At 35.0% G+C, this 15,895-nt stretch overlaps 1 protein-coding gene across 1 annotated transcript in view; it reads right to left on the bottom strand.

Annotated features, from left to right (window-relative positions):
* Positions 1–15,895, bottom strand: part of LOC105626125 (carbonic anhydrase-related protein 10-like) — a 180,078-nt gene that overhangs the window by 44,768 nt on the left and 119,415 nt on the right. The window contains exon 2 of the mRNA XM_012207437.1: positions 6,816–7,007. Coding sequence (XP_012062827.1) covers positions 6,816–7,007 — 192 coding nt within the window. The remainder of the gene's footprint in view (positions 1–6,815; positions 7,008–15,895) is intronic.

Genomic DNA, 15,895 nt, shown 5'->3' with positions numbered 1-15,895 from the left:
CAGTCCCCCAGTCGCCTAACCGCCGTATCAAACCGCCAACCCGCCCCTGCTTAGTACATGACCGCTAGTCTCTCTCTTCCCCTGGGCTTTCCGAGCACACGTATTAATGCAGATTTCATTATGCACGCTGCCGACGCCTAGAACCGTGATTCAGCGTACCCTGCCATCAAGTGTTTACGCGGCCAAGATGCCGCCGCTACAGCTTGAATTATTCGCATCCCTTTGACGCCAAGGAACTGTACGGAGCCCTTCACCGCCGCTGATTAATCGCCCAGCTTTTTAACGCGCCGTTGCCGCTAACGACACCACTGTTACATTTGAATGCAAATCGTGCAACGTGCTTGTGCAGTGCACATAGCCGCGCACGGAACTGTTAGCTCTGTCTGATGGATCATCAATAAAAAATGTTTATTTCTTTGCAATAATGTGAATGAGCTAAAGAATAAAATGTCTGATAAAAAACTAATCTATATGGATATAAAGTTTGTTTTTTATCTCTGCACTAGAACTTTTCTTCTCGTTTTCATCAAATTCCAAATCTATTTATATATCTGTTTAACTTGACTGCGTTTAATTATGCGTTTAATTATGCGTAGTAATTATTTGATTCAAGTATTTATATATTTAAGTTAAAATATATATGAATCATGTCAACATGTTGTTTGTTTGAATTAACAAATATTTGTTTGATAACCCGTAACCACTGAATTTAGTTGAATCAACTAATATTTTTTTGCAACAGCAACTTTTTTCTTAGTGTGGAAGAGCTAAAAAGTGAAACTTCTAATAAAAAAATGTATCTATATGGATATCTGGTTTATTCTTTATTCCTGCACTAAATCAGAACTTTCCTTCTTTCTTTCACTAAATTTTAAACATACACCTATTTCATCTCAAGTACCGAAATGTAAATTAGTCCAGCTATAAAAAAATGAACTTTATATAATTCTTGGCGGAGTTACATTGATATATTATTAGAATTTTGATTTTATAATTGATTTTATCGCGAGGGACGACGGATCAGAGATCGCGATTTGATATTTAATTTTATAGTACGGTCCGTATATACCAGTGTTTCAATGAAAGCGATCTCTTTCGAAATTAAGCGAATAACTTTTGTCATCAAATACACAAACATTTATTGAACACACGGTATTATGGTACAGTACCTAGCATAATATACCATGAGTACCGATGCCGAATGTAATTGTGTTTGCTTTCCCCGCTGGGAGTACTGAATTAATGATCAATAAACATGCTATGCTCTCTTTATTGACTATAATGTCATACACCGCGCGATTATCATCTGTTATATTTATCTACCTAACATTCGCACCTTTCCAGACTACCTCCAGGGCTCTTAAAATTCTTCGGAAATGAAATATCTGAATGTTTTATCAATTAAATAATATCCTGCATTTGGCAAAAAATAATTTTAAGAAAATTTATGTGCAATAAAATAAGATTCTCCTTCTCCAAGAGTCCCTCATATTCTTTTACATAAAATAAGTTTTATCTCATAAAAATTATCTTACAAAAATAATCCTCTTTTTATATAATTTTGATGTCTTTTTCTTTACTTAGTGAAACCTTCAGTTGAGATCGATTCGGCAAATGGAAAAATACACGGGATCTACTCTTCTTGCACCTATCAAATTAATTCACATATGCTCTCGCATAGTCGGTCCTATATAGAAGAACGGCGTAAGGTAGACGAGAGGGGTGGTAGACCGTGCGATGGTAAATGACTAGCTTTGATTCACGATGCTATTGAAAGCCCGTTCCTCATCAGAGATGCAAGGATATAATGACCAGCCATATTTGACGCCTTTTCCTGGTTGTCTTGCGAAACAGCAATACATTCGTAACCCTTCTCTCCCTTCTCGTAGCGCACTAAATCATATCGAATTTTAATAGATACCGAAAAGAAAGGGAAAAAATACGATTTACACGTATTCTACATCGCGTGCTTTTTCTTTAGCGCGCGATTTGTTGGAAAATCTATGTTCCGCATATCAAGATGGAAACCATGTATTCGGATGCTTGTGCACGTCGAAATAAAAATACACTTCTAAAACTCGGAAACTGCATATCTAAATTCCTCGTGTCTTGAACTAGATGGTATTCAACATTCTTCCATTCACGTATCGCGCCTGATATCACATGCACACATTCGGAAGAATATATGAGATCGATATTCCTTGAATTTTTCTCCGTATATCTTATATATCATGCTTTTGAAACGAATTGGAAAAATAAGTTTTATCTCTAAATAAAGATAGCTTTATCGATGTTATAAAATAGCTCGAGAAAGTATCTTAAAAATTATTCCATCATAATATTATTTTATTGACAATAAAAAATATTAGAAAACATTTCCCTGGAAAATTATTTAATAAATGGTTTATATTTCATAAAGATTTATTTTATTTGTGCTTCTGTTTTTATTTATTTCATTTATTCATTTATGTATTTCATAAAAAGCTACTTTTATCAGTATTTCCGCAAATTGAATTCTACATAAAATGCAGTAGTAAGCAAGATCATATTTGATTTTAAATAAAATTAATCGTTAATGTAAAGTAAAAGTAATAATAATAATAATAAATGGAAAAAATTTATTAATATATTAGGTGTACAACTTTGCTTCCGCCGTTTTCCTATAGATGGCTTTAGCGGTAAGTGATGGTCGAAATAAATAGATCATAGACGTCATACAATAAACTTGGACATCTGTCAACATAACCCCATAGAAACATTAGTCGATTTGTGTCTGCAAGTTATTCTCGATTGAAAATGTCAGTTTACGAGCCAAATTCTCGTCTCGTTTTGCGGGAAGTTTTAATTTTTTTGCTTCAATATGAAGAAATCTGCGGCTGAGGCTCATCGAATGCTCTCAAATACTTATGGTGAGGCCGCTATTAATGAAAGAATATGTCGTGAGTGGTTTCAACGCTTCAAGAACGGTGATTTTGACGTCCAAGGTCATGCTCTGTATTTGGTGGGACCAGCTCGGCGTAGTGTATTATTAACTGTTAAAACCGACTGAAACAATCACAGGCGATCGGTATCGAACGCAATTGATGCGTTTGAGCCGAGCATTGAAAGACAACGGCCGCAATACAACGAGAGACACGATAAAGTGATTTTGCAGCATGACAATGCTCGACCCCATGTTGCGAAAGTGGTCAAGACATACTTGGAAACGTTGAAATGGGAAATCCTACCCCACCCGCCGTATTCTCTAGACGTTGCTCCCTCTAACTATCACTTGTTTCGATCAATGGCACACGGCCTGGCTGACCAGCACTTCCGGTCTTATGAAGAAATAAAAAATTGGATCGATTCGTGGATAGCCTCAAAAGATGACTAGTTTTTTCGACGCGGGATTCGTACGCTACCCGAAAGATGAGAGAAAGTAGTGGCCAGCGATGGACAATACTTTGAATCATAAATGTATAACCAGTTTTTTACAATAAAGCCTCGAATTTCGGAAAAAAAACGGCGGAAGCAAAGTGTACACCTAATAAATCACAAAAATAAGCGAAAAGAATCTTATTCGATCAAAGTGATTCTTGATGCCTATACTAGGAAAGATTTCTGATTGAAAATGAACACATCAATCAGAATTTTGGTTATTTCAACTTTATATTAAAATTATAATAGATTCAACCAAAAAACTTGCAATGCAATTCTTTTTCCAATATAATAATATTTTTAAATGAATTTTACAATTTCCAGTTAATAAACAACTACGCATGAATTAATTTTCTATTTAAAATTAATTAAATAAATGATATATTTTAATACATAAATAAATAAATTTTTATCATTTTTTAAAATCAATATATGTAATATACTGTAAATAAACGATTTATTACGACTTAGAAGCTCGTTTATTTAACAGTGTCTGCAGTATTTAAATGAAATTACCATTAATGTTTGTAACTCATTACCGCTGTCTGAGGGGATTTTGCGACCAGGAAGTTGGTTATTATTGGTATATTGAATTTTATGTATACCGAGTTTTAATAAATGAGAAATCCGTGTTAGTCGTATCATCGATTCGACATCTTACAAATGCATTTAGACTTCTTGATTATCGATTCTCAATAATTACCTCTGGTTGCGCGGATTCATTAATCTGCCCTTTTTAGTCATTAAGAAAAAAAGGATAGGAAAGTATCCTTCGATCTGTATTTACGAGAAGTACTAATCGATATTGCATTTCCGCCGATTTAACCACGCTCGCGCGCTTTCGGAAGTTTAATTTTTTAGCAGACTTGGTAATACCGCGCTCGTGTGGAATCCGTTCGGCTGCATCTCGCCGCGAATTTTTCCATCGCAATTTATCTTTCAAAGAATATCGGGTTGGCTTCTATTTTTTATCATCCGATGTCGCGCTTATTTTCTTCATATATCGATTTTTTCACAAAGCGGATTTTAGAAATTTTTAAATGGATCTTTTACGATTACATTTATAACAATTGTATCTATAGAAAATTGTATAGAAAATTGTATAGAAAAATTGGCAGAACGTGAAAATGTATTACAATATAGTGTTGCAATCTCAAAGAGTAATAACAAAAATAGTAATAAAGTCATCATCCACTTTTAGGAACTTATCGTATAAATAATGGCTGATTGCGCTATTATTTTATCGTATAAATAATGGCTGATTGGGCTATTATTTTATAGATTTAAGAAAATTGAATTGGAAAGATGGGAGATTGAATGAGTTGCTTCCGAGAGAAATAAATGGGTCACAGTTAATTGGGCCGCCGGCATGTCCCGTTTATCGAATGTTTAATTTGTCTCGTTACGATGCCGGCTCGTAATTAATTTCAATTAATTATATCGTCATTCCCGGGTCATCCTCCGCTCTCATTTTACGGCAATGATTCTACATACAATTTATTCGCGAATAAAATCACGTACGCCAATATGTAGAGTTTTACGAGAGGGTCGTGAGCGCCGCGTGCTCGTGTCACAGACGCGGTCGCCGACTGCATTGCGGTTATAATTAATTGGCAAACTGCAAATTACATGATAATTCTAATTATTTGTCGCTTTGTAAAGCGATTGCTAGGATAATGGCATGATTAGAATTTCATGATTGTCTGTACCGCGCGTTTGTGGTTACCGAAACTGAAAACCTGGGATTGCAGTTGTAAGTATCGTTTTACTTGCATACTGCCGTAGGATAACTATATAATTAGTTAATAACATAGATAACTGCGCCAACTTATGAATGTCTCTCAAATCTTAAAAATGTTTCTGCTTAACCAACTTCATTGCAAAGTATACTTATTTCTTATGAAATTCAATATATTCTTGTAACATCTTTAATGATATTCTACCAATTACTTCTTAAATGAACGTTCTTGCTAGATGAGATACAAAACTTCCAAGAAAGTATGAACTTTAGGCGATAAAATTTAACTTGCGAAAACTTGAAAAATTTATTAAATTGGAAAGCGCACATTAACTTTGGAGAATCAATTGTTTTTCAATAATTAATGTGCTAAAAGCGGATATTTATATTAACTTCGATATCAAATTTTTCATTATTGCAAATTGAATAAGGATTGATTTCAAAATCAATTGAATGTGAATTATTTCAAAGCATACATTAGCAATCAGCTGTTTCGATGTAACGATTACTTAAAACGCATTTTACATATCAATTTTTAAATGAATTTCGATTACTACCTCACATAACTTTACTATAATGGCTTCTCCAAAAGGAAAAAAGAATTCATTATGAGCGATGCGGGTACTGAAAAGTGCATCGATTTATAATTAACATTCAAACTGATTTCAGAAATAGATTCTCTCTTTGTGAATTGCATCTATCTGTTAAAATGTGCAAGCACTTTTAAAGGCATCGCATATCTGCGATTCAATTATCTAGCAAAAATAATTTCTCTTTCACTTATTAACTTCTTTAATCCCTTTCTCATTAAGAATTAACGTCAAGAATAACCTGCGTGTACTCAGCTTTGCAAAAAATGTAATGGACATCTATGGGATTGCTACAAAAAGTCATTCAATTTTATATTTATGAATTATTCAAAAATTTAACAAAAGAGTGATGGCAAAAAGACCTGTTTTTTCATCCATTTTTTGAACCTCGAATTTCAAACTTTTTTTTATGCCAAATAGTATTATGATGTAACATTAATCCTAGAAAAATTTGAAGATGAGCATAGACATGATTTCAGAGATATGAAGGGATGAAAGTGATGATTTTTCATAACCCATGAAAATACACGAAACTTTTCAAGTGTTCATACCAAGGAATAAAATATATATTTAATGAAGTGAAATATATCGTTTCTTATGGATTTTTTTACGTCCGATTCAAATAATTGAATAGTTTTCGTCTAGCATGAAAATTCCCCGAGATAAATGGAATCAAAGTGACATTTGTCGCCTTTCACAGATGGGGTATTTCACCCCCTTGTATCTTCGAAACCGTGCCAATGCTCATCTTAAAATTTTACTGGGATTAATATTTCATCTAATCATACTATTTACCAATAAATAAAATAAAAAAAGTTTAAAATTCGAGGTCCAAAAAATAAGCGAAATTTACCATCACTCTTTCCAAATTAAAATATAAATTAAAATACAATTTTTCTGTTAAAATTAATCAGCTTATTTAATTATGCGATTACTTCATTAAAATATAGATTTTGTTAATGATTTTATTGGACATAACGATATTGCGATATAATTGACTGTTACTAATTCAAGTATAATTAAAATGTGCTATTAGCCAGAATGCTTTTGATATTGTTTGTTCTACTCACTTCAGCGGGAAAAGCATAGTTATTAATACGATGCTCGGAACCATGACCATCATCCATTCCGTAGTGAATATATATTTCTTCAAACTGATAGTGATAGGCGAGAGGGCCACCCGTTATATTAACTCGTATCTTCGCCTCCCTGTCTGCTCTGAATACCAGGAATTGTCCAGTATTATGTAAGTGTCCGGAAATCTGAAAGCAAAATTGATTGTAGTTTGTTAGTATCAATAACAAACTTAGTCAGCAGAATGCAATTAAATAGATTCATTCAGACAGCAGTCTAATTGCATTAATTGATTGATACTGCAAATGAAAAGAAAGTTCGTTATATATATGCACAAAATTAATTTGTATCCTCTTGAGTAATAACAAAGTGACAATAAATTATGATAATAAGTTTAAATTGTTATAAATATTATTAGAAAATTAAATAAAAAATTTTAAGTTTAATAATTTTATTAATTTAAAAAATTTTAAGTTTAATTTTAAAAAAATAACAAATCGTTAAATTTACAAATTATAAAGTAATATATCACAGATAGTTTCGGTATGAATTCATTTTTTAAATAAGTTTTTTTACCAGACTTTTGTTGGTGATGATGTAAAGAATTTTTAACACTAATTCAATGCACTTTAAAACAAGAATCGCAAACAATGAGAGATTCGTATGCCTTATCATAATGAGTTGCATAAGAGCGCGGTTGCAAAGATATCTACAAGAAAGGGCGGCAACTCGTCGTCCGCGGGATAATTGATTAGGCATTTAATTGGATGGAATAGCAAAACCAGACACGGTGCCATGTCGCACAGGAGCTCCGGCAAAGTGCAAGACGAGGCCGGAGAAGTCCATTTTCTTGTACGTCGCCGAGAACCTGAATTATGGCGTCATCAGTTAGAAATAATGAGGTAACCTCGGGGAGAAGCCACCCGCGAAAGACACGTCGGCAAAAGTCGTCGGGAGATAACTTATTATTTTGCAATAGATTTTTGGCCCCTTTGACCTCCTTTCCCTATTCCGATCCTTCTCGTCTTCTGTGCACGACAATTCTTTCTCTCTCTCCCTCTCTTTTTCGCAAAACTTATTACATTAATATAGAATCTTTCTAAGATATCTTGTATTCAATAAAAGATGACTAAAAGATGACAGAAACTGAAGCCAATATTTCGTTACATGTAAAAATATTTTTTAATCTTTTATCACTTTTAAGAACAAATTTAAAATGACAAATCATTTAGATATGATAAATTATAAAGTAAAAATGACATAATTCAGAAATATATAAAATTGTTGCGTTTAAAAAAAATTAATACTGTCGTGTCTGTAAATATATACTTTATATTAGACGGAAAATAGTTGTAATTTTACATGTAACTTTTTTTACAGTATACAAGTTACAATAATTTTGTATCGCAAATTTCAATGACGCATAATTCTCTCTAAATTTAATTAATCCCACATCGATCGTTACTCTCAGTTCCTCACTCGCTGTTTCCTCCCGAATTCATTAAGATATGGGAGAGTAGCGACTCTCCTTACGATGACAAAGAGAAATGAACATGAACAGGCGGCGCGACGGCTTTTCCCCGACGCGTAGAGGAGAGTCAATGGTGCATAACTCATTATTTCGCGATAGATTTCCATCCTCCAGTCGCCAAGAATTATTCGTCTGTCCCCCTCATCCCCCTCATCTTTTTCGTTCGCTCGAGTTCCTTTTTCTCTGATACCACCGAACTTAGATCAATGGAAGGAGACTCAGTGAGAGACCGGAAGGAAGACTCACAGCGGAACACGGTAGTTCCGCGCGATTTCGAATGGGCACACAAAAGCCGCTCTTCTTTCAACGAAACTCAAAGTTCGGTCGGGAGTGGATCATCTTCCATCCTTACGCCCCCGTCTTGTGAAGCTACCTCTCTCATCGTTTCGCAAAGTCGTTCGCCTCGGTCCGAACAATCGTCATTGCGCATTCTGGCCGGCTGCCGTAGAATCCACTCCCATTTTGTTCCCATAGGAGCTGCAGAACGAGCGATGTTGGATAATGGCGGTCGAGAAAGTAGGAGGGAGACGTCGAGATATAAGAAGCGCGTGGTGCCAAATCTTCTTAAAGTTCATCGACTTCGCGGCGCGGCGATGTTTCACGATTAATACCAACTCTACTTCCTTTTTCAGGTAATGGGAATGCCGGTTGGGAGAAGTCATGAGAATAATCGACTTTCGCAGGAAAGGGTTGAAAGGAGAGAAAGGGAGTGCTTAGTTAAGAGCTAGACTCTTGATGTAAAGTCTAGTTCCCGTGGAGTGTTTACGAGATTGCCGAAACTCGCTAAATCCGTTTTCCATACGGACTGCAATTTCGCGATTACGCTCCAGGAATTCGGAAACTATGAAAAATGGATTTAGTTGCATAATGTACGAAAGCTAACGGCGTTATATTTGGCTCCTCGAGCTTTTCCACTGCGATCTTTATTCGTGATCGAAGGCCACAGTAGAAATGAACAATGCCTGGTCAGACGGTGATTGGTTCTTTCCGTTAACCAGAACATTTTTCTCTATGTAAGTTCTAAAAAAAGCGTCGTACTTGAGGTACAGAATGCAAGTAAATTTCCTCCCGGTGACTGACAGAAGAGTTGAAAAGTCTTTATCTACCCGGACAAATGACTAAAAGACGTCATAGAGGCATCATAAAGATATCTTTTGAGTGACATTTATGTCTAAAAGATATCTAAAAGACGTCATAAAAACATCTTCTAAACATATTGTGTGTTGTCTGGATACAATTTAAAACTTCGTAATACGAATTGTACAATCATCTAACATTTCTATTTCGAAATCAAATGACCCGTTGTTGTAGCCGAGGATAAAGCATTCCACATAATTATTTTGTTGATTCAAGAGATTATTTTCAGATCTGTATTTAGCAGAACTTTTAGATACTTCAGCGAAACCGTTCTTTCCGTGTACACCAACCAGAATTAAGCTTCCGCGTGAAACGAAGGAAATCAAGGTAGTCGGAGGATTAGTGGAAATGCCACGAAAGACCTCCAAAAGCCGGTTACGGAGTCCAACATTGTCCGGTAATTAACACGAATCGAACGACTATCGGAATCGCCTCGCACGCGACTCACGTACGTTCATCCCTCTCCCCCTCCCCTCCCCCCCCCCTGTACTCGGAATGCGAAAAGCTCGCCTCGCTCGCATGCCTCTTCCCCCACAGTTAACTAACAATCCGCTCTGTTTATAGAACAGTTAAGATCGTTTCATGCGCCGCGACAGTTTCTTACACCGTTCTACGATCGGGTTTATCGAAACGTGCCGCTTCAATTACGGCTGCGCCGACCACAGAGGCACGTCTGGGAATTGGCAATTCCGGCGCGTAAGAGAACGCGCTCGTTACAGCTTCGATTATAGCAAGTCCATTGTATACACATACAATTCGCTAGTTTCGCGAGGGAATTGTTCGTGCGAAGAAATGTACTATGGTATCGACTGGCCGTTAGCAGCGGCTTTAATGTGCGCCAAAGATAGAAGTAGTTCGTAAAGGCCTGATGCCGTTTCAACCGAAATCTACTCGATCACTTGTTGCAATAAAATTACAGGCAAGTAACGCCGATATACAGAATATACTAAATTTTACTTTATAAAATTTCTAGATTACTTTCGTTACTTGCTATTTTAAAATTTATTATAAAATTTTTTCATTACAATTATTTATCATTCATTAGATATAATTCATTGTAATTCATTAAAATTTCTTCATTATAATTAGAATTTACTATAATTTCAATTTGTAAAACAATGCGAGCAATTAATTATTTAACTGTATTGTTGTTAAATAAATTACTAAAATATTTATGATTGATATGTGTTTTAAATAATCATACATAGAAGAAACAGTCATGGTTGAATTAACAAGATATATATTTGATTAAGCTTTGATATAAGTAAACAGAATTTCTGATGACTAAAATCAAATATTTTGGTAGGCAACCTTTAGGTATAATATCGATTAGAGTTTGATTAATGCATATGTAGTAATAATATCCAAATATCTGATTATTATAATTACAAGGGAAAAGAGCATGGTTGAATTAACATATATAACATGATAAATAAATAGTTTGATTGCTGTATACGTAATTCAAGTAATTCAACTAATTCTTTTCAGTGTAAGACCTTTTACTGTTTTACATTGAGAGAAAAAAATGGTCGCAATTAATTTAACTATAATTATAGTTATTTTTAGAATAATTATAGATTTATAATTGTTTGAATCGTTCAAATAATGTGCTAATAATAAATCTCACATACACTGCTTGAAAATCGTCAGTTTTTCCTTAACATATTTTTTAATTATTATTACCACATAAATATGAAATGAAAATTTGAGAATAATTATATTTACTATAATTAATAATTATTTTATTATTATGCAATTGTAATCATAAATATCAAAGACTTTTCTCTTAGTGTATTTTAATTACATTACATCAATTCATACAAAAATCTGACAATTTATGATCTTGAAATAAAATACCGACAATTAAATACCAAAATCCATTTCATTATATCACCGAATTGCAGCAGATAAGACAATAGCAAGAAGATCCGGATAGAAATTGATCGAGGGGAATTAGGTTTCACCGGAAACGTAAGTTTCTATAGCGAAATTATGGTATCTCTACCGTATCTTGCGTACGTTTGCTACCGTACTTGAAACGATCTATAGACGTTTTCGCGGGCGAACTGGCCGTACGAACGGGTTCTGAGAGAAAGCGAGAAGGACTGGAAGAGAGATGAAACGGTTGGAACAAGCTCCGCTGAGCCGAAGACGTACGTTCGACTCCAGGAGGTGCCCGGGCGCGCGGTTCGTTCTATTGTTTAATTTAAGTGCCAAAGTTTTAACCGGGTTAAACGGCGTATAAATTCACGAGGTCCCCTTCCTCGGTTTCGCACGACTTTGTCGTACCAACGGGGTTGGTCGGTCGGTTGGTCGGTTGGTGTCGACTATGAAACGGCCCGAGACCACGTTTAAATAGCGGCACCAGGCGAGACCAGATGTGACGTCACAGTGCGGTTTCCGTCACACCAGAAGCCCAGCTTCGTCTTGTCTCTCCATATGCTTCCTACAAGGATCGAGCTCGAATCTCAACCTTGCCAGAAACTAAAAGATTCGTATTCTCTTCGGAAAAGATTCTTTAAAATTATATATAATCTTTGACAAAGAAAGTTATATGCGCATAAGTTTAGACAAAAAGGCCATTATCTCGGAAACAATGATAAATACGACAAATACATATGCTATAGCACAAATATGCTATAGCATTATTTCGAATCCTCCCGACAAAATTTATGAGAAAATATCCTTTATATCGAAGCTATATCTACCATTGTTATCAAGAAAACGATCGCAAAGTTAGATCCTAGGTATAAGGTATATAACTTTTTTTAATCGAGGAGTGTATGTGTATATAAAAATATATATAAATAAAAATATATATATATTTGTTTCTTCTTTCACTTTAATTTCTTCATTTTATCTCGCTGCTAACTCAATCCTTTTTCTCCGATCCCTCTGATTCCTGCTTGAAGTGAAACTTTCAAAAACTTTGCGCCCTCTATGTGTTTGCCGCCGCGTGTGATTTCTCGGCGGTTTCACGCCGCTTGTTTCAATGAAAGAGGCGAGGGTCGGCGCGGCGTCGACGCGGTTAACAGCGCGGCAAGAGGCAGGAGGATACTTGAGAGAATTCTCTTTAGCGCTTCTCTCATTGCGCGCACACGAAGGGAGGAAGCCGCTTGCTGGAGGGTAGATAAACAATGAAGAGTCCCGTTCGTGGCTCGTTTCAAAGCGCGATGGAATGCATCCGGTGACGATGTAGCTTGCGCACAGCTCGTGAGAAATACGACTACTGACGGCGACGTAGAAAAGATTGACTCTACGATGAGGGCGTAGCGAGAGGAAGCAATGGAAACGAGATCGCATAGGGTGAGAAGGAAACGATAACGGTGACAAGAAGGGGGAACGACAGGGCAAACCTCGAGATACCTCTAGAGCGTTTAAACCTTTTCACGTGCATTTCCGTGGAAGACACTTTGTGGTCTCGGTCTCTGCGCTCGGCGAAGTCGAAGAATGCGCACTTTTCTCCCTTTCTCTTTTTTTCCGTGAACGAGAGGAAACAGGAACAGGAAGCGAAATAGGTATCACATCTACGACTTCCGCGAGAATAGGATGGGTGGATAAAATAGCTGGTTGCGCTGAATAACGCATAGTACAAACAAATAAGTCAGGACGCTGCACTGATAAAGTCGAAGAAATAAACGAAACGCATATATAGAATAATGTAAAAGCGAAGCCAAGAAAAAGGGAAATAGAAAAGTTGTGCGAAATTCATTGGTTCACAAATATATCTAGCATCGAACTCGTCTTCCGCAAATTTTCTATTAACCTGCTGTATCGTTTTACACAATGAAACATTTAATATTTATCGTTATATTTTAATATTTATCGTTATATTTTAGGCGACATTTATTGAAGCAATAAAGATTGTAAAAGATACGGATGCTTTTTTATCTCACGCAACGAAACGCGATAAAAGGAGTCAACATTGAGAGACATCGACGTCGCAATAATACCTTCGCAAGCCAGTTCTGGTCGCTTGCATCTGGTACAAAAGAGTTATTGTCACGATCGCGCCGTATTTATTGTATCCCTTCGCGGGCAATATTGTCGCGCGGGAGTTTTCGGTCAGCGTCTCGCATGGAGAGACTGGCGAAATACGGCGGCGGGACTCTTATCCATCTGCGAAAACCCATATCCAATGTTGTATCCGAGAGAGGACATTGTCACAGTAGTCGGGCATTTTTCATGTTCGCTTTTCTGAGAAATAACGCCCCGAGACCGCGGCCCATGTTAGTGCGCGGTGCATGTCCCGTGGAAAATAGTGGGAGCACATTGAACATGAGAGGAAAAAGGTGACCATATAATGCTTCGGTGCCGCGATAGAAATATCTTGGTGAAAACGTTACGTTTATAGTATACACAGATCGACAGAATTGAACACTGAGGGAAAATTTTTTAATATTTGTAATTATAATTTCATGGTATAATAATTATTATAATACTCTATATAATTTCATGGTGTCATAATTATAATTATTATAATATTCTATAATAATAATAATAATAATATTTATTGTTCTAGCAAAATATGTATATAGGTAACAAAAATGACTATATAAATTATGGTTATTGTTATTAAAATAATTGCATTTAACACAATTTAACAATAAATAATAACTATAATTTATAATCATCTTCGGTGCCAACTATATTTTTTTTTAAACAGAATTAACATAAATATAGATAATTATTACTAATATTACAAGTAATTATGGTATCGTGTAATTATTGATACAAATACCAAACTTAGCTCAGTAAATATAGCGATATATTGAACAAAAGTGATATAAATTGATAGATAGAAATGAAAGCCATAATAAAGAAACAACAGAACATTGTTAGATTTTGTAAAAAAAAAAGTTTGTTTTATCGAGATATTTTTTCATACAAAATATATAATTTTATAAAGCAAGCCAGAAAAGCCATTTGAAAAATATGTATTAAAAAAATAGGGCACGTTATTTTTATACGTGAATAATAGAGTGTGATATTTTAAGCAAGTAATGTGTGTTTCATTTTTCTCTTCCATCGAAATCCCACAATATATACTCGCATGTATAATTTTCATTATTCTTTTTTTTTCTCTCGGTAAATTCGAATTATAGAGTTGTACTCCGAAAGCAAAAAGATATGAATGAGAATATAAATGGAGATGTAAATCGAGCAACGCGCGCGTTACAAGTTCTTCCATTCTACATCGAAAGTTCATACTCTTCTATATCGAAAGTTCACAGAGACTTTCCGTTCATGCATTTATAAACGGTTTTCGAGCCCTCAATATATTCTTCAATGCGCTCATACTACATGCATGAGTCACTTGTAGTATATGCAAATAGGCGAAAATTCAAAATAACGAATATGTATGTAAGAAATATAATATATCATCTCTAATTAAAAAATAATAGATATTTTCCTCAATTACGCGATTTTTTTGCATGATTTTCTAAAATTTTCTTGTCTGGATGTCTTCATTTCGCTGAAAAATTATTAAAAGTTACTATCATCAAATCGAGCCCGAGCAGCTTCGAGCTGCAGACGAGTGGTATGATGAATAAATGTTTCCTTAATGGTAAATTAACGTTTCCCGTGGCTCTTGGAGGCATCCTCACTGATGGAGCGGAAATCAGCGTTAAATAGGTGGCCTCGTAATTAATGGCTTTATTATCGAATCAACGAACTCGGCCAGTGAAAAATGGACAGCGAGAAAGTGGAGCAGCTCTCGCCGGTGAATTCCAAATCCATTACTATCACGTGACAGCTCTGGGAATACTTTTACGGTAACCAAGCCGATTTTATCCTTGCTTTTCGCAAGGTGTTTCAAAGCAAATGAATCATTTCCAGCGTTTTAAGTTTAATTTAATACCGATATTAATTTTGGTTAAAATATCGGCTTAATAACTTGATGCAAATTTTATCCAGTTTATATAACGCTTCGATGTTAAGTCAATCGCTACGTATAACTTTATCTTTTATAAAAACAAAAAGGTAATAATTTTATATTTGTATCTGTTTCACAATGCGGAAATTGTCATATAATATAATAGTTCTCTTCCATTTTGCAAAATAAGAATTCCGGTAAATATAAAATTTTAGCGTGCATATTATAATAAAAGCTATACAATTATGTAAAATGAAAATTGCTGTTATATTTAACGTTAAACAGAATCATATATTTATTCAGTACGTGAATCGAGTTACATTGTGTAATTATGAAATTTCATTAACGTGTACTGCATTTATTTTTCTAGCTGCGATGCCATTTATACTTCATTTTATTCGAGATAATGTGCACCAGGCTTCAAATAATTAAAATAATTATCATATACTGTTATAATTTTATTCTGACTTGTTTTAATTATAAAACGCGGCTCTATATATATATATATATATATATATATATATATATAT

Source organism: Atta cephalotes, assembly GCF_000143395.1.
Source record: "Atta cephalotes unplaced genomic scaffold scaffold00004, whole genome shotgun sequence".
Taxonomy (NCBI): domain Eukaryota; kingdom Metazoa; phylum Arthropoda; class Insecta; order Hymenoptera; family Formicidae; genus Atta; species Atta cephalotes.
Note: the sequence above shows the minus strand (reverse complement) of the source record. Positions and strands in the feature narration are given on the sequence as shown.